Source organism: Rosa rugosa, chromosome 7, assembly GCF_958449725.1.
Source record: "Rosa rugosa chromosome 7, drRosRugo1.1, whole genome shotgun sequence".
In the NCBI taxonomy this organism is placed as follows: domain Eukaryota; kingdom Viridiplantae; phylum Streptophyta; class Magnoliopsida; order Rosales; family Rosaceae; genus Rosa; species Rosa rugosa.
The window spans coordinates 2844009-2867493 of NC_084826.1; the positions used below are offsets into that span (position 1 = coordinate 2844009).

General features: G+C 37.5%; 5 protein-coding genes and 1 long non-coding RNA gene across 13 annotated transcripts; 4 read left to right on the plus strand and 2 right to left on the minus strand.

The window, feature by feature from the left end:
- The first annotated feature begins 899 nt into the window (after positions 1 to 899).
- Positions 900 to 5818, plus strand: LOC133723930 (uncharacterized). 7 transcript variants are annotated; one of them, XR_009853346.1, is made up of 11 exons: positions 900 to 1068; positions 1168 to 1367; positions 1741 to 1867; positions 1981 to 2064; positions 2918 to 3084; positions 3170 to 3294; positions 3539 to 3731; positions 4096 to 4232; positions 4619 to 4831; positions 5288 to 5520; positions 5650 to 5818. It is a non-coding gene; the product is annotated as an uncharacterized LOC133723930 (long non-coding RNA). The 7 variants fall into 7 exon arrangements; XR_009853351.1 differs by having other exon boundaries at positions 901 to 1068; positions 1168 to 1342; positions 4619 to 4820; positions 5288 to 5392; XR_009853345.1 differs by having other exon boundaries at positions 902 to 1068; positions 1168 to 1342.
- A 620-nt stretch (positions 5819 to 6438) lies between these two features.
- Positions 6439 to 7253, plus strand: LOC133720944 (uncharacterized). The gene is made up of 3 exons (XM_062147436.1): positions 6439 to 6446; positions 6745 to 6840; positions 6983 to 7253. The coding sequence occupies exons 1-3, from the start codon at positions 6439 to 6441 to the stop codon at positions 7152 to 7154; spliced, it is 276 nt and encodes a 91-aa protein (XP_062003420.1). The 3' UTR covers positions 7155 to 7253.
- A 2560-nt stretch (positions 7254 to 9813) lies between these two features.
- Positions 9814 to 14456, plus strand: LOC133720633 (zeta-carotene desaturase, chloroplastic/chromoplastic). The gene is made up of 14 exons (XM_062147039.1): positions 9814 to 10172; positions 10702 to 10826; positions 11064 to 11198; positions 11339 to 11411; positions 11573 to 11646; positions 11929 to 12033; positions 12187 to 12431; positions 12532 to 12619; positions 12789 to 12831; positions 12921 to 13077; positions 13210 to 13338; positions 13659 to 13731; positions 13858 to 14022; positions 14098 to 14456. Exons 1-14 carry the CDS (start codon positions 10037 to 10039, stop codon positions 14257 to 14259), a joined length of 1710 nt encoding a protein of 569 aa, XP_062003023.1. The 5' UTR covers positions 9814 to 10036; the 3' UTR covers positions 14260 to 14456.
- Positions 14457 to 15020: 564 nt separating this feature from the next.
- Positions 15021 to 16402, minus strand: LOC133720634 (DNA damage-repair/toleration protein DRT102). Its single transcript, XM_062147040.1, has one exon. It carries the CDS (start codon positions 16229 to 16231, stop codon positions 15314 to 15316), a length of 918 nt encoding a protein of 305 aa, XP_062003024.1. The 5' UTR covers positions 16232 to 16402; the 3' UTR covers positions 15021 to 15313.
- Positions 16403 to 17609: 1207 nt separating this feature from the next.
- On the plus strand, positions 17610 to 23429 carry LOC133723814 (uncharacterized). 2 transcript variants are annotated; one of them, XM_062150680.1, is made up of 10 exons: positions 17610 to 17737; positions 17830 to 17975; positions 18086 to 18192; positions 18469 to 18534; positions 18626 to 18708; positions 19078 to 19124; positions 19713 to 19791; positions 19891 to 20012; positions 20101 to 20194; positions 23151 to 23429. In XM_062150680.1, the coding sequence occupies exons 1-8, from the start codon at positions 17681 to 17683 to the stop codon at positions 19975 to 19977; spliced, it is 672 nt and encodes a 223-aa protein (XP_062006664.1). In that variant the 5' UTR covers positions 17610 to 17680; the 3' UTR covers positions 19978 to 20012; positions 20101 to 20194; positions 23151 to 23429. The 2 variants fall into 2 exon arrangements, with proteins under 2 accessions (XP_062006664.1, XP_062006663.1); XM_062150679.1 differs by having other exon boundaries at positions 23190 to 23429.
- On the minus strand, positions 20101 to 23144 carry LOC133723813 (uncharacterized). The gene has a single exon (XM_062150677.1). It carries the CDS (start codon positions 22442 to 22444, stop codon positions 21449 to 21451), a length of 996 nt encoding a protein of 331 aa, XP_062006661.1. The 5' UTR covers positions 22445 to 23144; the 3' UTR covers positions 20101 to 21448.
- Positions 23430 to 23485: the final 56 nt, after the last annotated feature.

Sequence of the window (23485 nt, forward strand, 5' to 3'; positions counted from 1 at the left end):
TCATTCGTGTACTTGGGTTGGGTTGCTCAAATAGTCAAATGTATATTAGCTACACGGTTTGTATTTTGATTTTAAGATTGTGCATAAAAAGGCAGATTCCAAGCCACTACTCACCCCATGATGTTATTCATTGATGACCAATTTGACCTTTATACCTTATTACACAAGCTAGTCAATCTTCTACATAATTTGAGCAATTCTGGATGTAGGAAATAATAGTTATACGGCGTGCAATGAACTATAATTAGGGTTCATACGAAAAGGACAAGGGAAACTATAATAAAGGTCAGTAGTGTGGGTCTGTCTCTGGGAACTTTTTAATTCATACAAACATTGCTTGTAAATCTATCATTTCGGTGATCTTTTATGCACTTTTTCCTGTATTGGCCCTAACAGAAAAATCATGTAGGGAATGCCTACATTTTGATGGTGTTTGTAGCGGAAAAAGAGAAGGAACAAAGTGGGGGGCAAAAAAAAGTCTAAAGGGTAGGGTTAAATTCCAAGAAAAAGAATATTGTTGGATTTTTTCCCTCACTCTCTCTAAATCACCATAAATAAGAAATGTGTCAATATTACCTTAATTTATTTTTAACGGATAAAACAGTTCATTGTATCATTATTACTTTAATTTTTTTGAATTAAGAAATTTTCATTAAAGCAAACCCTTAAATGGGTTGAATATTGCAATCGAAGTTGAAGGCATCAAGGATGCACTCCGGTACCTCATTAAACCAGAACGAACTGCTACTAGCCTCATAGGCAATTATCTATTATCTAAAGCCCGTGGACTGTTCATTCGGGTGCTACTGTTCATTCGAGCCCCAATTGAATGAAGCTTTTGCCCTTCATTTCTTCTTTTATTACGGGTTGCCATGCTTCTATACGTTTCCAGACGTCTCCATATGAGGCAACCGACCTCCTCATGTTTTTTCCAGAAGTCTCCATCTTGAGGCAATATAGAGAACGATCTCTATCAAAATCGAAATTTTCAGTTCTATCCATAGAAACCGACATCAGTCCTTGCACTGTTTGACATCCTTCATCAACGGCAATCTCCATAGTGACTGGGTTAGCATCATTAATCACTGTCTTTCGCTTTCTTTTTTCCTTCAATCATCCATCTTTCTTCAACTACACGTGATAAATTGAAGTATTTTGGTGTTTCAGTTGTGTTAGTATTGCAATCAGAAGCCTCTATCGACATCGATCTAGAAGTCTCTACCTACACCGACAGAATCCTCTACCCATACCGTCTCTCCAGCCGCTTCTCTGTTCGTCCTTCTTGCTCTCGGACTCGCCACCATTACAACCGACCTCGGCGGGGGAATTGAAATCAAGAACAGTAAGAATTGGGCAAACCTCTATGGGTATTAATTAATCTACAGCACAGTGTTGAATTTCATTGTCTTTCTGTTATTCGGTAAGCATTTGGATTTTTAGTTTCTAGGGTTTTACAGTTGGAAAATTCCAAATGTGGAGACTTTAGAATTGTCTTTGTATGCTAAAGTTGGTTTGGGTATAGAGTGAATTGTGCAAATTGCAGTTCTTTGTAGCCGATTTGATTAATTTTGGGGTTTTACTCTCTATATTTGACTAATTAGCTGGATATATCTGTCCATCTATTATCTGATTAATCACTTCTTAGAATTGTCCTACTTTTTGGGATCAAGTTGATTGATAAATTATCATGAATGAGGATTATGATCTAAAATTTTAATTGGATTATATATGTACCTACAGAGATGGCAGCTGAGAATGCCAAGAGAGGGATAGACTATAAAGAGGTTCTCGGAACAATCCACAGGTGACCGGGTTGAACAAGGAGAATCTAAATGTATTCGTGTCAAATCAAAGAGATTGAAAACAAGTGAGTATAGCTTTTATGCTTTCTTAAACATTGACATTTATAAGTGGTGTGAAGAAAAATAATTGTGTCTGTGCAATGTTAATTAACTCATATTGTTTCATTGTTGGTTACAGTGTTTCATCCAGAAATTGCTGGAGGATCTAATGAATGTCAGAATGAAATGCAATCAGGAGATGGTAATCAAAATGTCACTCAAGGTATAATGAAGTTCTGTTTATGGCTGGATGTTTGATTTATTTAGGTAAAGATGGAAGCTTTACGGGCTACTTTATATCTGGCGTGGGTATTCATTGCTGTTAGTTTTTGAGTCAGTATTGGTAAACTAATTTGTTCAAATTGGATTGAGCTTAATGGCTGCCATAGAATAAAGTTTAGAGGGTCAGAAATCACAATTTAAAGTTTTTATGTTGTTGGTCTGCATTTTCTCTTTATCAATGAGAGTTTAAGACTTTGCTTGATTATTTCTGTGATGCTTTGGTTTAGAGATTAGTGGAGGCTTGGTATCCAGAGATTGTTTGATGTAGTCACTGATAAAGACTCGGTATCAATACTTTTTAATTTTATTTCTTCTTTGTGTACTTCTGTTGTTCTTGATGAAAGCTTCTATGTGTTGATTTAGAATACTGAATTAGTAATCTGTGGTTTATGTACGATTCCTATCATACATTTTTTGTCAAATTTTTAAAAATGATTTGGTCAGAGACATGAATTCTTTTGTTATCTATTCACTTCTGTTTGCGATCTTTTTTTTTTTTTTTTTTTTTTTTTTTTTTTTTGGTATTGTGAGTAATTTTTGACGTTCATGTATCATTCCCATTATACATGTTGCAGGTGTGAAAGGATTGATTTTAAACACTTGATACATAGTAATTGAAAAACATTGAATGTGTCTAAAAAGCTGCAATTGTGAATGTGTTTGTTTTAGGTTCTTAGTTTCTGGTATTATAACTATACTAAAACCCATTCAGGAAAAGGACAAACAAAATGAATGGTTCCTTGACTGTTTTACCCTGAATTTGTTCTGTAATTTGCGTGTTGCCCCCGATACAGGTGTTCCCAGTGTGTTGCGCCGGGTGGTTCCGATACTTCTATGTGTTTACTCCAGAGAAGGAGAACCTGCTTCTTTGATCCGCACAAAAAGAAGAGTGAGAGGGGTAGAGAGAAAGAGTGATAGAACAATTGTACCCACCAAGAGGAAGAAAGAAGAAGAATGAACTGTAAGCCCCTCTTTTGCCATTCTCTCTAGATTTTCCAATTCCTTTACTTGCTAGCTATATATTTACCACAATCGATCTTTTACAGGTGTTCAAGGAGATTCAAAGTTGTATGATCGAGCTCACCGCTAAACTGAAGCAGGTTTTCTTTTACCCACTTTTCAGAGTCCAATGGCTGCTAACAACGTTCTAATGGGTTTGGATAAGGAACAGGTACTTACCTTTTTCTTCATTGCTTTTCCTTTGTACATGTTTGAATGTGAAAAGGAACTCAGGTGTGCCAAAGATTGGATTTTTGAGAAAGTTTTGGGATTTTGTTATTGAAATTCTTAGATAAGAAGAAGCTTGAAGTAGAGAAATCAAAGAAGATGGTAATAGCATTTTATTCATCCTGGAGTTGCATTCTCTATAGCAGGGTTTTTGGTTTTAACTTCCATTTGTGTTTTCATGCATTCAGCTAGCTTCTACAATTATTTGGGTTAATCCTTTCTTCTCAATCTACTGTGGAATGAGGGGTTGATAAGAAATCAAGCAGTGTTGCTTCGGAGCCAAACTCAAAGAGTTTTGAGTGTGTGACCAAGGGCTTCAAATGACCGTTCTGATGATGAAGGAGGGACTGACAAGAGGAATGGTGTTAAGGCAAGGAACAAGTAAGCCATTGGATTATTATTATTATTATTATTATTTTTTTTTTTTACAATTCTGTAGTATTCCTGCAAGTCTGGATTATCTACGTTAATACTCTGTCATTATGTGTGTCATTGAAGTTTTTTCATTAAAGATTTGAAACTTGGGAAATACTGGTTAGTTTAATACCTTGATGTGTTTGACCATATTTTTTACACACCAAAACAATTTTTTCTTAAGGTCAGCCACTAAAAAGCCAACATTTCTTTGCTTTCTCATCCAAAACATGCCCGCTATCAACCATGTTTTGATCATGTTCTTAATGTCCATAGTTTTACCTATTTTCTGCTCAAGAGGAGAACTCATTATTACTTTCTGTATTTGTAGGTACCGTCCCCCGATGTTGCTGAAGGACATCAATTTAAAAATGCTTCTTTGCTGGCAGACTTGGCTGGTGCAAGGGTTATTACTGTTAGATGATCTTGATTCGACAACCCTTGGAAATGCAATTGAAGAGATGTTAGGTACGTCCATTCTGTTGCTATGTTGGCTGATAAGAGATTGCTTGCTTGATCTTAATGTTTTAACACTTCTTATTGTAAAATTGTCTCATAATCTGGAGGTATCATAGGTCCTAATTGATACTTTGACATTTTTCATATACTGCTTAGCATGTTGTGTACTCACATAATATTTGTATATTTACTTTCTTTGTTTGCCTCTTAGAATATCAAAGATAATTTAATTTCAATATAAATATTGATAAATGCTGTGTACTTCAGTAGTTGGGTTGTGTGTAAGTTGTTTTATTTGTTAATGAGGAGTAATGCCATTTTATTGTGGGAACTGGACAGTATATTGAATCCAAATTGACTCTTAGATGTTAATAACGATCTCTTCTCTTTTACAGGGGATGAGAGTAAAATGGAAGATATGTTCTAGAGGGGCTCTGAGAGCTGCAAACTCCAATACCTCTGTACAGATTGCACAACACGTCATTTCTCTAACCCGCTTATAATGAGGAAAGAAGTAGACTTAAAGTTGGTTTATACGCTATGTAAGTCATAGATCCAGCTTCCATCTTTTTGGAGCCTGAGGACTATCGCGAGTGGGTAGAGTGAAGGTTTAAACTTTATAATATCAAGTTTTTGGATGATTGAAGAATTCTCTCTGTTTATGAGTTTATATCTATCTCTTTGACTTTCTCTATAATTCATAAAGTTGAACTTTGTGGATTGATTTGACTGGTTTAATCAATGGCACTGTTGGACGATGGAAATCAGACGTAGGAGGACAGTTTCATATATGTGATTTTTGAATTTCGATTTTAATGTTTATAGGTTTTTCATTTTCACAAGTGTTTCTTTCCAATTCTATATTTTGTAGTCAGTTTCTGTTCATCTGTTGTTTAGCTATTGATATCTTTAGCTAATCACTTTCAAATGAAACTACTGTGTGATTGTTTACAGTTTGGAAAGGATTTGAACTGTTTATACATGCCAAGTGTTAAGTGTAAATGTTTGTGGCTGCATAAGGTTGCTATGATGTTTGAGTTGTATAATTGGTGTTTACCTTGCAGGTACCTCCAAGTGGAAGGACACTGCAATCAGAGACCAAGCTTCAGTGCTATGAACCTGTAACGATAAAATACTTGGGATATTATCCTGCATTGACACCTGATGTGGTTGGTTTTTTCTTTTTTTGTGTACATTTGGCTTGGGGTTGTGGATTGGTGTAGTGAACATGTAGTAAGCTGTTATGGAGTCATTGCTAACTTCTAAATGGATGGGTTCATTTGATAATGATGTTAAGGTGATGAAATTGATTTTGTTCTCATTTTGTGCCTGATTTGATATATACTCTAGAGTTTAGATGGTAAAAGAGATGGAACTCAGAATATCCCAACTATTGTTAAATTCATGGTGCTAATTTTCATTTCAGGTCAAGGAGGGGGTAGCACGAGAAAGCAAGGCACAGAAAACATGGGCAAAGAGTAGCTTCAAGCAAAGAAACCTGTTTCTTCGGATTATTCTCAAGTATATAATAGAACACCAAGACCTTATATGTGAGAGTTCAATTAGAAATAAATCAATTAATAATTGTTATACGACTAGAATGCAGTTATATCACCCGCAGCAAAGCGCGGGCTCTCTAACTAGTACTCGCTAATCTATGTGCCACCCCATTACAAGTTCTGGGAGTGTGGCCTATGCTTACATTGTATAAATTTCTCAGAGCCACTTTGATGTCATCAATGAGGGCATGAGGCTACCTTCAGCTATATTTTCATGCTGGGCATTAGCAATATCCCACTTAGCTTGCAGGCAATCCGTTTCTATCACCACGTTTCCAGCTTGCAATGTTTGGAGCATCTGCACCCCTTCTTTAATTGCGTGCAGCTCAACTTGTTTTGGAGATGTCATGTTTGATCGAAACTGGTACAGCAAATGCAGCACGGAACTGACCCGTATCATGACTATCATCTCTCAAGACGCCGCCCAGCCCCCCTTGCAACTGTTGGGCAAGAAACTGACATCATTATTACTTTAATTGGTAATGAACTAAAATTATAAAATACTTTGAACCTAAAATATTTTCATTAGCTAAGAGAGTATACTGCCCGGCCATGAGCTTCCCTGGTTAGTAAATCATCACAAATTTCAAATGACCTTATCCTAATCATAAAAGTGTAATAACTATTTATTAAATTTCCTAATAAAAAATTACCCGATGGATCGGTACATGCATCTTCTCCATCACAAGTAAAATTCGATCTACTATCTTCTGCCTGTAACCATGCAAGACCACGATAATGTTCGTGATATTTAGAGAACAGAATAAAACAGGAAAAAAAAATTTGTTCAGTTACTAAAAATATAGGATTTCTCCCGGGATATATTTGGTGATAAATCTCAAAATTGAACCCGAACAACTCATTAGAAACAAGGATGATTCGCTACAGCTATATAAATTACTATGCATTGAGCTTCAATATCGTACCTTGCATCCAAGTCATTAGCAAAGGAATACAAGCAGATTGGTGAAAATGCAAAAGTTTCTTTTATTTTTTCTTGCTACCATGGCTATATCTGCCATGCTAGCAACCTCTGGTACTCTCTCTCTCTCTTCTTTGTTTCTTTTCTACATGTAACATGCAATTTTCTTTTTGTAAGATTAGGTCAAACACTTTCATTTGTCTCAGTAATTCATGATCGAGAGAGATTTTTCTTTTACACAGACAACAGATCGATTAGGTTATATAAAAAAAAAAGAGAATATTGATTTGGTTTTTTGATGCAGATAAACCAGTCGACCCTTTTTGCTATGATCCCTGCACATCCAACTTTGGAGAGGCGCAGTGCAAATCAGAGTGCGGCACAAAACACTTCAGGTTTGGACACTGCTTGACTCAAGGCGGCCAGTTACTTTGTTGCTGTAGTCCTTAAAAGCTAGCCAGGCTTGGAGACAGAAGATTAAAATGATCGATTGTTAGTAAATGAGTTTACTATGCCACACCATAGCATGCCCTATCAACCAGATGAATGATATCATCTTTCCTGTACTGCGTACTCATAAGTTTTAAATTAACGAACTTAATTCAGTTCTTGAGATGAATAAAAAATATTTCTGATATTTCTATTTGCTCTTATATATATTGCAAATTTTTTTGTGTTTGCAATTCTAATTAGTGCATGTATTTCATTTGTTCTTTGTGTAATTGCATGTTCATAGGGATGTGCAATTAGCCACGCACTAATTATGAGAGGGAAGGATTTGAGGAGAAACTCACATTTCAAATCCATCAAAGCTTCAATCTTCAAAAGTTTCATTTGCAATATAGGAAACCCTATTTCTCATTCTACCATTCCTAGTTTCACATAGATTAATTTGCAAGAATTAATAAGGTGTGTGACTAACAAACAGGTGAAATATATATATGGTGATATGAAGGGTGATGACTCAAGATATTTGAAGTTCCACCATGTTATGGAGGACATGAACTAATATAATTAACAACATTGAGATCAGAATTTTAAATATAATTGGAAACATTAAAACCTTACGGTCTTAATGAATACGATTGGTTGTCATTTTATGAAAGGGCGATGAACTTTATATCTTAAATTTCAAATTTAAACACAAATATTAATCAGATTTCAGAACACATTAATAAGAGATTACAGGACTAAAATGGAAATTGAAAATTGATGACAATGAACTTTGAACACAAATCAGATTTCAAATTAGAACACAACTAAGAGATTACACGACTAAAATGCAATTGACGGCAGTGAACTTTCATGGGCTCTCATTGAACAACAATCGCACTTTGGAACCCAACAACCAGCAGGCGAAATCGTCTTTTGATGATCAACTCTAGCCTCTAGCAACTATGGTTAAAGCTCCAACCACTTGGTCGATATTTTTTTCTTCATTTTCGTATCTCACTCTTTTTTTTTGACTAAATTTTTATTTTTGTCAACCTGCATTTGTACGTGACTTCACTGACCAAACATCACTGGACTCAGATCCTCACATCTGAACCTGAACTCTCAGCCTCTTCCAGTATCAAACAAGCTCTTGAGGTTGACTAGCTAGTTGCACCTAGAAGATGTATAGGTGTCAATATAGGGAAATCAGAGATAGAATAGTGAACCAAACAAAAAAACAGTTCAGCAAATCACCTATGACAAGAATTCGCTCATTCCCTCTATCAACACCTTCCATTTCATTGAGGAACTCTCTTTTCAGTCGACGTGGCAATTCATCTCCAGCTTTCGAGTTACAATACAAACATAAGAAGTAACTCAGCTGAATGCACTGAAAGCATAACTCAGACAGAAAAGATCAAGAATACTACACGAGACTAATATATACGTTCACGTTTTAGAATTGTCTGCAGTACTCGCAGTGGGAATGACCTCATGGTCAAGTTTTCATCTCAAACATCATCCGACACAGATCTGGGTGTGCACCGCCTCTGAATCCGAACTCCACCTCTAGAAGATTTGAGCTTCTTGAAAATTTGAGCTTTTGTTTCTGTATTAACCGGAGGGGTTGGCTGTGGCTCTTTGTTTAGGAATAGCATATGGGGGACAGTTGCAAACCCAGAGGATTTCTTGGGCCTCAAATAGAAGTGAACATATTGGGCTTCTAAACAATTGAAGTGGGCTAAAAACTAAGCCTATTTCTCACTATTGAAGTGGCACAATTAATGGAAATTGTGTTTGAAATTCAACAATCACCACCTAAAAATCTAGTCAAGTTCCTATTTATCATTTCCATGGCATAAGTCACAATTGTATAATCAAAATTCCTCCACAATTGTTTTATGATCCATCCTTGTGTTTTCCCCCCTCTTTTGTATCTCCCTCTTCTCACTACTTGAACTTGATTTCTTCAATTAAACGAAAAGAATTGGCAATTCGAGAGCAATGTGTGTTCAATACCATAATTGTATCTAAACTATTATTTATAGTACTTTTTAAATCGGCATCACTTATATATGAACTTTATTATCAATATGAGACGGTCTTCTATTTCTCTCGAGTCTTTACCAAAAGAAATAGTACACTAGAAGCTAAACATGCTCCAAAAATTTATCTAAATTGCCCAACTCACTCATACTGTGTAGTTTGCATCTATAGGACGGTGACTATCAAGCACATATATTAGCATAAATTTTCACCGTTGCAAATCTAAATAAATAATGGAGAAATCAGTAAATTGTTCAAGATAGAATTGTGCTAAATTAAACATCGATGTTTAAGATTGGATTAAGAACAGAATATTAGCAAAAACTATAGTAAACTCATCATTAACTTTTGAGTTGAGGCTTCATCAGTTCGTTGGTGGCGCATTATCGTCACCGGCCTAAATGCCTAATCACATAGCAATGAAGCACGGCACCCTCCACTTCCCCATGTCTCTCTCACTTTGTCCTCCTTCCCCAAATTTCCCCCATCAAATTCCAAACCAACCCTATTAACCACCAAACACCAAAATATTATTATTACAATAATGGTCTCCAAACCTCAAATAGTGGGTCCCACCCCTACAATGTAGAGAAAGAAATTATATATATACAAAGCAGAGGCCTATCAATCTTGTTGGGTTCCTCCAACAGTGCAACCTCACTCTCACATTGTTTCAGTTACGTGACAAATTCTCACCCTCAGCATCTCCTTAGCTTCTGATACCACTTCTCTTAGTTAAAAAGACCCATTTCATTCAACCCTCTCTTTCTCTCTCCACAGACTAAGTAGTGCTCTGAGAGAAGAGAAGAGAAGAGAAGAGAGCTCAATTTTGAAGTTCAAAGCTTTCTTCCATGGCTTCTTGGGTGCTCTTACCGGTTGCTCCGGTAACCAGTCGATGCCTGGTGGCTCCGGTGAGGTCCCAGAGGTCCTCCTCCATCTGTGTTCGATCGTCTCTCGAGACAAATGTGTCTGACATGAGTGTAAATGGTAAAGTTCCCATCTTTAGTTTTTGGTTACAGTAAAGTTTTCATCTGTCTGAACTTCAATGGTTAAAAACTTAAAATTATCTTTCTTGTTAATGATGATTAGTGTATTTTGATTTCTGGGTATCTTTCTTCTGAGAATTGTGATGAAAATTGTGTTGGGATTATAGTTTCTAAGTTGACTTTGTGATTGGTTTGACATGGAAGACTTGGTTATTGCCTATTGGGATTCATTTTCAGTGCTTTTGAAATGCCAATACAGAGCAGTGTGTTTTATTTTGGTTCTGACAATTTTAAGGGATGGCGAACTATTGGTTTTTGTTAGAGCATTTTCATGGACAATTAAAACAAATGAAGTGACAAATGGGTTGATCAGAACTATTTTAGTTTCAGAATACAACTCTGTATACTATGAAAGAGTGTTGAAATGATCAAAAGGGATTGGAGTATATATGATGTTCAGCGATTGAGTATACAAGTTTACTGTTTGAGCTAATACTTCAGCATACTAAGATGTATGTTTAATCTGCCAGCTCCAAAAGGGTTGTTTCCACCTGAACCTGAACACTATCGAGGGCCGAAGCTGAAAGTGGCTATTATTGGAGCTGGGCTTGCAGGCATGTCAACAGCTGTTGAGCTTTTGGATCAAGGCCATGAGGTTTGGTCAATTTATTTTCTAGTCCTGCGTCTGCTTACAGTTATGAACTTATGTCTGGTTTGTGCGATTCTTTGATAATCGCTTCAACATATCAATTAAATGTTAAAATGGGAAATTTTTTACTAAAGTGTTTCAGTAAGCTCGCTTCATCTTATTCTGTAAGCTAGTAACTTGTATGATAACTGATTGCCTCTTCCATGGAACCAGTCACATATATTCTTTTTATAAATTCTTCAGGTGGATATCTACGAGTCAAGGCCTTTCATTGGTGGAAAAGTAGGCTCTTTTGTTGATAAACGTGGAAATCACATTGAAATGGGACTCCACGTATTCTTTGGTTGTTACAGTAACCTTTTCCGATTAATGAAAAAGGTGAACAAATTCTGTGTGCTTGCAATGCTATAACATTTGGATATGCATGATATTCTCGGAAAGTCCTTATGTAATTTAATAAATGTGTTATTCTTATAATGTTATCTCTAACAACTTTTCTTGGATCTCCAATTAAACAGGTGGGTGCAGAAGAAAATCTACTTGTGAAGGATCATACTCACACTTTTGTAAATAGAGGGGGTCAAATTGGAGGTAAGCTTTGGTGCTCGATCTTTTGTTGATCAAATTTTGTCTTGAGAGATCATAAATCTTCTCTTGTTTAAATCGTTCCTGCCTATTTTGTATGCCACCTTATATTTATGGAGTGATCTTTTTCAAAGAAATCTGATATTTAATTAACTTCTCCATCACAGAACTTGATTTTCGATTTCCAATTGGAGCCCCCATACATGGGATTCTTGCGTTTTTATCTACAAATCAGATCAAGGTAAATATTTGCATTGCCACTGTCCTGACGTTACTGCAAGCATCATTTTTGTCATGGTTCATTTCCGTACATGCTTTCCAATACTTTTTTAAATTTAGGAATTAGATAAGCCGAGAGAAAATGAAGCACTGGTTCCATCTTGAATCAGGAAGACATTGCATGTGGAGTGATCCGTGTTATCATTTAGTATTTGTTGGATCACTTGGATGTGATTTATATGGTAATTAGAGCTTGTCCAGATTTCTTTTAATGCTTTTACTTTATGATATTTTGTAACTGCAGACTTATGATAAAGCAAGAAATGCATTGGCTCTTGCATTGAGTCCTGTCGTCAGGGCTCTGGTTGATCCAGATGGAGCATTGAGTGATGTGCGGAATTTGGATAGCGTAAGAATGAAAGCTACTTTAATCTGTTATTATTGTGTAACTGGGAATCTTGCCTGATTTTGTTTGGGTTTGTTTTTTCTATGTTCTTGCTTCAATGTAGATAGTTATTTTTTGCACAATTGTTTAAATTTAAAGTTTTACTTCTTTCTTCAGATAAGCTTCTCAGATTGGTTCATGTCCAAAGGTGGCACACGCACGAGTATCCAGAGAATGTGGGATCCTGTTGCGTACGCTCTTGGGTTCATTGACTGTGACAACATCAGCGCTCGTTGTATGCTCACTATATTCACGTTGTTTGCCACTAAGACCGAGGCATCCCTGCTTCGCATGCTCAAGGGTTCTCCTGATGTTTACTTGAGTGGACCCATCAGACAGTATATCATTGACAAGGGGGGAAGGTACTTTAAATATAAGAGCTTTAGGTGGCATTTTGGAGATAATGGCTTATTTTTATTCTTATATTTCTCCTATATTTGTATCTCCTTTCCTGCTGGACAGGTTTCATCTTAGGTGGGGATGTAGAGAGATATTGTATGATAAATCTGCTGATGGGGAAACTTATGTCGCAGGCCTTGCCATGTCTAAGGTAATTTACTTACCACGGTGCTTTTTAAGGATACCCATATTCCATAAATTAAATTCAATAAAATCAATTTATTTGAGGTTTTGAATTTTGTTTTGTTTCATTTAGATGATTATGGTGCGAATGTAGCCTTCTTTAAGTGTTAATACCTAATGTTTTCTTTTTACCCCAGGCTACTAATAAGCAAACTGTGAAAGCAGATGCCTATGTTGCAGGTTTGGAATCTTCTTTCCACTTTATTTAGAGACTATTTTATATTTCAGGTGAATAATTTTGTGTCTCAAAATATTTTGATTGTTGATAGCATGCGATGTGCCTGGAATCAAGAGATTGCTTCCGTCCCAGTGGAGGGAATGGGATTTTTTCAATAATATCTATGAACTAGTTGGAGTTCCTGTTGTCACTGTACAACTTAGATACGATGGCTGGGTCACAGAGATGCAGGATCTTGAACGGTCAAGGTGATTCTCACCTATGCACTGAACTACTTGGCATTTTAAAGGGTTGCTTTTTGTCATTGACGACCATGCAGAGACCTAGTTCTCTTTCAGTTCTTTGACACTAATTGGAACAGTTTGCTTTGTGGTTGTTAGGCAATTGAAGCAAGCTTTGGGATTGGACAATCTTCTCTATACTCCCGATGCCGATTTTTCATGCTTTGCTGATCTAGCACTTGCTTCTCCAGAAGACTACTACATTGAAGGACAAGGTTCACTCCTGCAGTAAGAAAACATGCCCTTTATTATTGCATCGTTGCTTATCTTTTGATTTTATAAATGGGGATCAGACTCATAAAAGAAGAAAAAGGAAACAAACATCCTCCTTATTTGGCCTGCGGTAACACTTTGAAAGTTCTGAAACCAAGTCAATGTGTAATTTATAAACTTTTTGAAACTTGACTTCGATATCAGTTGTTTAAAAAGTATACAATCATTGTTATTGTGTCATTCAGAAATAAATTCCATAAGATACCATGTCTTTGTATTTCATATTTTCTCTTTTACAGTTTTGAATCTAATACTGTTTCTGCATCATCTTGCAGATGTGTGTTGACACCAGGTGATCCTTACATGCCTCTACCAAACGAAGAAATTATAGCAAAAGTCACGAAACAGGTATCAACTTATATTCAACAATGGAGTCTTCTTGAAATCGGGAGAAACCGATAACAACATCAATTCTAAATGGTTTCTGAACATCCCTTAATATCATGTCTTGGACATTTTTCTTTCCAATTCCAGGTTTTGGCTTTATTCCCATCATCGCAAGGCTTAGAAGTCACTTGGTCATCAGTTGTCAAAATTGGGCAATCTCTATATCGTGAAGGACCTGGTAAAGATCCATTTAGACCAGATCAGAAGACGCCAGTGAAAAATTTCTTCCTTGCGGGATCATACACAAAACAAGTAAGATTATGCCAAAGAAAAACGAGGAAAGACATTGTTTTAAACATTTTCATCAATGGTACCTTTTGTTTGCAGGACTATATAGATAGCATGGAAGGGGCAACTTTATCTGGCAGACGAGCTTCTGCCTATATATGCAATGCTGGGGAAGAGTTGGTGGAATTGCGAAAGAAACTTGCATCCCAAGAGGGGAATACAAAAGCTGCTAACACTACTGATGAGCTGAGTCTTGTCTAATACAAAATTTTCATTCATTTGCTAAGCACAGAGCCAACCGTCACAACCTCAAAAATGTGGAGTCAGCTGGTGACTTGGACACTGCACTTTATCAGTTGCCATTGCAAATGCTTTACATTTATATGTATAGAAAGTTAGTAGTTAATGTAATGCATAGTTTGTATTCTTAATGATGAGAGCATGGCTTCTTTTTACCATTGAATGCCACAGGAGATTACCATCCCTCCCCAAGTTGTTTTACCAAAAGAAAGGGGAGTCATGACTCCGAGATTTTATGTTTCCACTCTCCTTTCTGATGGGGTTCCTTTTGATTCATAGAAACTCAGATTTTGCTTGACCTGAATGCGTGTCAAGCTAAGTTAAGCTCTTAGCTGGAGCTCCTCACTTGAGCGTCACTCAAACAACAAAAACTCAGTTTCAGCTTTGTTCCATGATTGCAACCGCATAATAGTCTTTTGTTGATGAATCCAATCAGCCAAAACAATGGCAGGAGGAACAATACTTATAGGCTTGTGCGGAAATTTCGACGCTTTGGGTTCGACACGATTGACTGAAACCATGCAAAACCCCCAAATTTCAACACAACATGAGCTTCCAAAAACGCAATTAGGATTGATCAGAGCAGAGTCCAGCAGTCGCAAATGAACTGAAATCTAAAGCAAAAACAAAAAGGCTTTTCCAGACATGTTTACTTGTACACCTCCCAACTGAAATTGCAGGACATAATCGAAACAGAGCGAAGCACAAACATAGAAGTGCACTTCTGAACTCATTGCAGCGTTCGACTCAGTCTCAAACCACCAGTACTATATACAGTCTAAGAAACTGTAGCCGATGCAGCAATCAGAATGGTTCTCATTCTCAATAGCATACACAATTCCATGATCAGAGAAAAGCATACATAACAGCTTGAACACATCAAGCAAACATCTTTATTTATCAAACACAAAAGTCACTATAATAAAAGCCACGTACCAACTGCATCGAGATTAAGTAAAACAAGCCCCAAAATACTTAATCACACACACAATTCATAAACATAATCACCATCCGCTCACTTACCCTCATTCTCCAGTGCTTGATCAACAGCCTTCTTCGCAGCCTCGAGATCTTCATCGAAGAACATATCCCACTTCCCATCCCACTTGATAAAGAACTCGGTATCTTCATAATACTTGACTCTATGCACATCCCCAGCTGGAGTAAACAAGTAATCCCCAACAACTAGATCAAATCTCTCCTTCTTAGTTAAATTCCACACACTCTTCTTCCCCTCCATCACGACCAAATCGTGGCCGAAAGTGTGGTGGTGCGCCGGCTCCACGCTCCCGGCCTTGAACCTAACTATGGCCGATGTGGGACTCTCCCTCAATATCTTCATTGATCCGCCCGGAATTATATCAATCGGATTCAAATTCCGATTCTTCACCAAACAGCAGATAGAGCAAGAGCTCTCCTTCAAATCAGAATCAGCTCCAATTTGTGGCATGTCATTCATTGAGTTTTCAAGAAAAGAAGATATCTCTTCCGGCCAAGGTTTCGACTCCGACGCCGGACACGGCGCCTTGAAGGGAGTGTTGAGCCACGTGTCGAGGATCTCAATCGCGGATTCCGGCGCAGTGGAATTGCCGGAGACGGCGAGGACGTTGGAGTTGTTGATGGACCGGGCGTTGAGGGCGTCGGAGGGGGAGAGACACGTGGCGGCGAAGACTCCGGGGAACTTGTTGGCGAAGATCGCGACGCCCACGCCGGTGCCGCAGGCGATGAGTCCGCGGGTTTCGGTGTCGGCGGCGGAGGAGGAGACGCGGCGGCCGACGTCGGCGGCGATGGAGTAGTAGGAGGAGGTGCCGAGGTCCTCGACGTCGATGTTGAGGGAGCGGAGGTGGGAGACCAAGGCGTCTTTGAGTGAACAGCCGAAGGAGTCGGCGCCGGCGATGATTTTAAGCGGCCGTGCGGTGGTGGTTTCCGCCATTGTGGAGATTCAAAGCTTGAGCCTTTGAGTTTCAGAGAGTGATAATTATTAAGAGTGTGGGTTTATATAAATCATATATAAAATGAATCTGGACGGGGCTTTACTACAAGTCCAAACAAGTTTCTGGAGTTCGCTTCGCGCTGCAGCTGACGGAGACGGTAGGAGTCCTACCGTAGGACCCATTTGACTCTAACTAGGAAACGTTGTTCGCAACCCAGTGCCTTTTTGTTTCTTCTTCTTCTTCTTCTTCCTGCCTTCTACCCTCCTATGTCGTTGGATATGAATTGCTAACTAAGGAGGTGAGTTCGACTCATAATAATAGATTAGTTGTTTTTTATATTAATAAAAAAATATATATATATATATATATGTTCACAAGCATCAGTTTTTTTAATATTTATACTATTATGAAAAGAAGATGTTTTGTTAGCCAAAATTAAAAATTGTAACAAATTGAACCCTGAAAGATTAAAAAATTTTGACAATAAATTAAATCACAAGGGTAAATAAGACAATTATAAAATATATTTTATTAAGAAAATTGAAAATAAATGATCTCACAACCTCAACTTTTCTCTCTCATTATTTTCTCTTTGCAATAATTACCCGCTGAATATATTTCTTTTGCAGATAATTTTTTTAATTTTTTTTTTTTACAATTAAAATTTTTCTTACACATGCAAAAGCATGTGATTACAGATTAGTTAAAATAAACATAAGAGCATATTCTGTAAACTAAACTAAAAATTTAATACAATCGAGTTCGGTATCACCTCACTGAGACCAAAATCGTATGCCTTGTAGCTGGCAAATAGTCTGGTCCTATGTGGTTTCACCATCTTTTACTAACGAAATATACAATTATTCGAACCAGCACGATAGTATACAACACATGACATATTTGTGTCTATAAATTTGTTCAAATATTTAACAATACAAAAATTATCCAAACCAACACAATAATATACTAACATGTACATATCGTGTTTATGGATATTTTCAAACTAAACCGAACTAGTTAGTTTGTTATTCAATCGGGTGATCGATTTTACCATATTTTTTTTGTGAGAGTTTCTATTGGGACTTCTTAATAGACTCCCCTATTTTTTAATTATTAAATAACCTATATGTCTCTTATATGAGAAGACTGTTACAAACAACAAAATATTAAAATATATTTTTGTTCTCTCTCCAAAGCTTTATAATAATAGGAACAAAATGTATATTACTTCTATTATTCACTTTCATTTTCAAATCTCATTTTCAAATAAAAGGTGTATAAAGCATGGGATAAATAAATATAGAGGTCTCGATAGAAAAACTATTTTGGATGCATGCGTGCAAGTGCAACCCTGAAAAAAACTAAACCCTCCGAATCTGTACCCCGAATTCAAACCCGACCCGACTAACTGCATAACAGACTCGGGGGTAGTCGAACCCGCCAAAACAATGGCGGGAGTGTGCTGCTCTCTGAGACTACAGATTCCTCTGCTCTCACACCCCACGGTAACATTGGAATTCCACCACTCAATCTTCAACTTTCAATTCCCTTTATCTTCTGGGTATCTCTGATCCATTTCCGACCGACCGTTTTTCAGACAAACCATGGAATCCGGTGCTGCGCAAAAGCACCCGATAACAATCCCAAGAGAGAAGAAACTCCCCAGATATTGAAACTCGCAGTGACCGGAGTCACCGAGTTCCTCAGGCTTCTATCTCCGTTCAACACAACAACAACAACCAGGTAAGTTTCCTATTTTGTCCCTCCATTTCAAAAAAGCATAAGATTTTGTGTTTTAGTTTGTCCTCAATCAATTTCCGCTGCTAGCGTTTGATTCAATTAATACCCTGCAGATTGAATAAAGCGACTGATAAACAAAGGGATGAGTTTTCGAATGTGGGAATAGATGATGTTTTGATGATTCTCGAAGCGGATTACAAGAATGCGTATTTTGTGACAGGTACATTGTTTGCATCTGTGACACATTAGTTATTATATGCTGATTATTGACTATGCTCTAAAATGTTTCAAACATTCGGTTTTTATTTTTATTTTTATGTTGTGTGTATGTTATACTTGTTGGACCTTTACCGTTATATAGCTACATACTTTCGAGTTAAATTGTTTGAGACAGACCTTCCTTGTCTATGTGTGCAACTGAATGTGTTTAAGTTGATTTTTGGGGTGTATGGTTTCTCTGCTACTCTATATGAAGTGATAGTTTCCATTGGAATAGGCATTTTCACCTCCGCAATCTATGCTGAAGATTGTATCTTTGAAGATCCAACTATTAGGTTTCAAGGTTTGTTTTTATTATTAGCCTGTTTTAAGCTACTACTTAAGTGTTGTTGTTTGCGTGCATCTTTTTGTCTGACGTGGCTTTGACTGTTTAGGTACGGAGTTGTATGCTCGCAACTTGAAATTGCTTGTTCCTTTCTTTGACTCTCCATCAATTGGATTGGAAAAGATTGAGAAGGTAGTCAACTCTTAGTTTGATTTTAGTACTATAAGTTGAGACGTACGTTGTTCTTTATTTGAGGCCAGACATAGACAGATTTCTGTTGTGGCAATGAAAATATGCTTTTAGTTTAACCGAAGTTGGTCAGTAGAGGTAGTCCAGATGAGATGGAATTTGAGTGAATTAGAAATTAATCTTGTAATCTTCCTTGGATAGTCTGTGTTGTTAAAGGTTTCCTCGGCGTGACTATTTTCATTGTGAAAATCTTCATCTCTATATTTGAGTAGGATCAGTAATGACTGATAAATGATTGACGGTATGAAGCAAACTCTGTGCTACCAACAAGGAAACAAAGGTTCTTAACTCAGTCTTCTGTTCAATCTGCAGGGTATTGATTCTGAAGCGAACTTTGTTCTAGCAACATGGAAACTAAGGTGCTTAACTTGGTCTACTGCTATTATAAGTTAAAGACTGACTACTAATCTGAAAAGATACTGCCTATTTGGTGTCAGAGGTTGACTACATTCTTATGTATGGTATATGCTTGGCAGAGTGGTTTGCATGGAAAAGAATGCCATACAATTTTTTTGATATCAATTCTGATACTAGAACAAATGTAAGGAATTGAGACTTTGATATCCTTCCATCTGAATTTGGCTAGTTGGCGACTAGCTAATATCACACACCAGTGATGGAAAAGTTGTACTTACTACTGCATGATTAAGCCATAGTATATCTCTTCCTTAGATAACTGATCATGATAAGGCCATTGTGTATTTCAATGGACAAAGATATTGAGGAAGTAAAGAGTAAGAACAACCTATTATAGGAGACCATGTTTGGTAAATATTTCTAATTTACACAGAAGATGCTTACTTGCACCTTAAAAAAGTAAAGGGGTCTTCGAAAAATGGCTCTTCCATGTCTTGTTCGAAGCAGTTATCGTAGAGTGCATTCATCTTATTGCATTCTTTTTGCCCCTAGCTGTTGGCTCATCCCAACTTCTTTTATCTGATATGCAGGACCTACCTGAAGCTCCCATGGAGGCCTTTGATTTCTGTTGATGGAAGTACAGTCTATGACTTGGATGATAAGTTTAAAGTAAGAGTAAAAAAGATTTTAAGTGCTATGCATTGGTACTTCATGTATGGTCTTTATTTTCAAGTTGTTAATGGGCACCTGCCACTCTTGGTTTAACAGATTGTAAGGCATGCTGAGAGTTGGAATGTTTCTGCAATTGAGGCAGTTGGCCAGATATTCAGACCTTCTGGAAGGTCCGATGACTGAATGTGTTAAGTCTTAGAAATCAGAACGAGCTTCAGGTTTGTATAACATTAAATCCATATGAGTTGCTGATCTGTTCACTGGAAGGTTGGCATTCTATTTATTCCATGTATACTCTTGGAACAGGTATTGCCATTACTTTTCTTCATTCTCAATGGGCCATACACCAATATTATATGACATCCTACATCTCAGCAAAATGTAACAGTCCGCTACTCCGGTTAGTGTTGCTTTCTACCAAATCTTACTTTAAGAGGGTGCATGTTGTTTCTGGTTTTTCTTTGACTTGTTTTCAGCTACCATTTTGTTCTATGTAGAGGGCTTCAGATATAGAAGTTTATAGCTGAATATTTGTTTGGTGAATCTCTGTATCTGTATTTTAGGTTAGCAACTTGTCTCTAGCAAATTTGAGACCGTCACTTGTTAATATGTACTGGTTTGGTTGCTATCTTCTAAATTACACATACAAAAGTTTGATGATATATTAACGTATCTGTATAGCAATAGACTAGTTTCGTACTGTCGTAGACTAGTTTGAAACCAAGTCGATCTAGTCTTGGGTGGACCAAAGTCCACCTGCACCAAGAGTTAATTCTGCATACTGTTCATGCCCCTGTACTGTTCACGCTCCGAATTTCACTGTGGTCCACGTGCACCTTGGTCCATACTAGAATTTTTGCTATTTTATTCCCTATTTGGTATTGTCAATCAGGCCAGACAATGTGCTCTTAGAAACCCGGCAAAATTTCCCTCAAACCTTTTGCCTCTAGTTACTGTAGACAGTATGCAGTCCAAAATCTATGATCTAGATCATAAAATTTACACAGAAAAGTTGCTACACATTGCATATTCATTTGTTTTCCAAGAGAAACTAAGAGAAAAAAAATCAACTTTTTAGGAGCTATGATTATTACAACTGGGGAGAACTAAGAAGCATATGTCTGCAATGATGATAGGGAACACAGTCATGAAGAGACTATAGACCTAAACTATAGGGACAGTAAAGTAGTAATGAAAGCTCCTCATGGTTTACTGCAGAAAGTCCAGGCTTTTCCATTAAAGGGAAATAAAAAAGGCTAATGGATCTTCAAAAGATATATGTGCGCCACAGCTGAGTTGGTTCAGTGCTCTAGTAGAGAATCCAAAGATGCAAATGTGTATGTGCTTATGTTAATGATAGTTCTGAGTTCCTTTGGTTTGAGTTTTGGAAAAATACTAAAAAGTAGTGTGGCCTTGTGGACTTTGGTTGTTGCTTATTGCTTATGCCCATGATCCTGAATTATTTTGAATAGTTAGTGATGGGAAATAGACTTCAAAATTTGAAAATTTTGCTAAAAGTAATGATATACTGATAATATACACACAGGAGATCACAAGAAAATTTACATCCAGAAGGAATTATTTCCGATTTCGAGCAGTTCCTTACATTGAAATTAATAAATGAGAGTATCAGATCATAATGCATATTGCATTGTCAATCCTTCCTCCAAGCATAGAGCAACAAAGAAAACCCTCCATTACTACCACAGGACCTAGTGGATGAAGAACATGAACTCCTCCCACCATCACTGCTTTCCTCAGCCCATTGCAACACACTCGAGCATGATGGGGATGGTGATAATGAGACCATCGAAGGCATTGATGCTGAAGCAGCCGACATGGACAAGCTCTTCCTCATCAACCTCTTCTCAGTACCTACCATTTCTGGCCACACCCCACCATCACCAACTTGGAAAACAAATACACCATGTCCAGTGCCATTAGTAGTACCTTTACGATTATTAACCCAGTTGAACACATCCCAATAGAATTCAAATTCGACTCCACCAACGAAAATTCTCTCATTGCCTCTGAACTTCCAAGCCAACCTTTTCACAATTAGGCTAGTTTCTCCATCTACCTTTACTTTAAGAGTACCTTCACTGCACTCTATACCAATTTCATGCTTAGACCCCAAGAACTGAGCTCGAGATATGTAATTCCTATTCCCAAACACATGCTCTCGCCTTGACAGTAGGGTCGGTTGTTCAAGTTGGTGAGTTCCAACTAACCCTGATCGTCGAGTCAACTCATCCAAAAGATCCCCTAGAAAGAACTGAACTTTGGCATTGCAAGAAATGGCAATATAGAAGCCAGAATCGGGCTCAGCCGAGTTGTGAGCAAAGTTAGCCTGAGTGAAGTCCCAGTACAGTTTGATTCTCTGGTAATGGTGGTGGGTTAGATGGATGGACTTGGAACCTGGTTTAGTTCGGAAAAATGAGAAGGTTGTTGGGTTGAGAGAGATGGTGATGGAAAAAGAGTCTGGAGCATGTATAGTTAGGCAGTGAGAGAAGAGGGCTTTGGACCAAGTGAGAGTGAGATATGTGGGCGAGTTGCCAAGCTCAGTTTGGTATATGCAGGTTATGAGGTTTTGAGGCACTTGAGAGCTGCTTGAGATTGTGTTGGGTTGGCTGAAACATGCTGGGATCATGGTGTCAAATTCTGGGGCTTAATTGTTACTCAAACCATGAAGCAGTTGAAGAATTGTGGGAATGAAGTTTGTAAGCTGAAGAAGTGGAGCCTTTGTCTTTGGGGCTTTGCTAGTAGTAGTGGTAGTATAAGAAGAGCTTTTGGCTTTTGGTTTTTGGTGAGATGGTGAAGCAAAACTGCAAAAGGTGTGTTTTTGCTTTGAATCTTGATGATGAAAAATACAAGGCCCTCATCATCACCATCATCAGCACCAATAGCTAAGCCATACAGCTACAGTTGTTTCATGTTATTTCCTCCTTAATTTGCGCCTTTGAAAGGGTTTTAAATTTATCTCTTTCTCATATACTAATGGGGGAGTAATGAGCTGGGTTGCACTGTGGCTTCTGGGTCACAGTTGCAGGTGACCATGGTTTTATTTTATTTTACTTTAAGGGTAAGTCACTAATCAAGTCCTCTTCTTTATGTATTTGTTCTTCTTCCTATGCCATATCAAAAGGAGTCTAGGAGATGGGGCCTTGGGAAAAGAGGAGAGGGCCGGCCAACCACTTTTGTATGCTAGCTTCGCTTCGCTTCACTTTAGTTAAAGAAGAAGACAAAGCATACATGGCATGTAACTTCTTGCATTATAAATTGACAATTACACAAAACCATGCATCTAACTCTTTTCTTCTAGATTGTGGATAACTCTGTTCATTGGCCTAATGTAGAGGATACAAGTTTCTGATCTATCTAGTGTGGCTGTGCAGATTTTGAGGCAGATTTTTGAGGCAAGCTCTCTTGGGTTCAATGCTGCTGGGCACATTCCCAGCACATCCCTATTTCATAGCCTAAAAATATGTTTTCTTCTTTTGGTGAATGGCTTTGGTCCTGTTGATCAAGATATAGTACATGTACGACTAACCTAGCCTTGTAAACTTTTTGTGTATACTAATCTGATCTGCACAACCTACAAGGGTTAGTTCTTATATCTAATTTGAGTTCTTACTGCGACCATTTTTCTTTCTTTGAAAAACAGTAATGGAAGAGATCAAGGATGTAAACC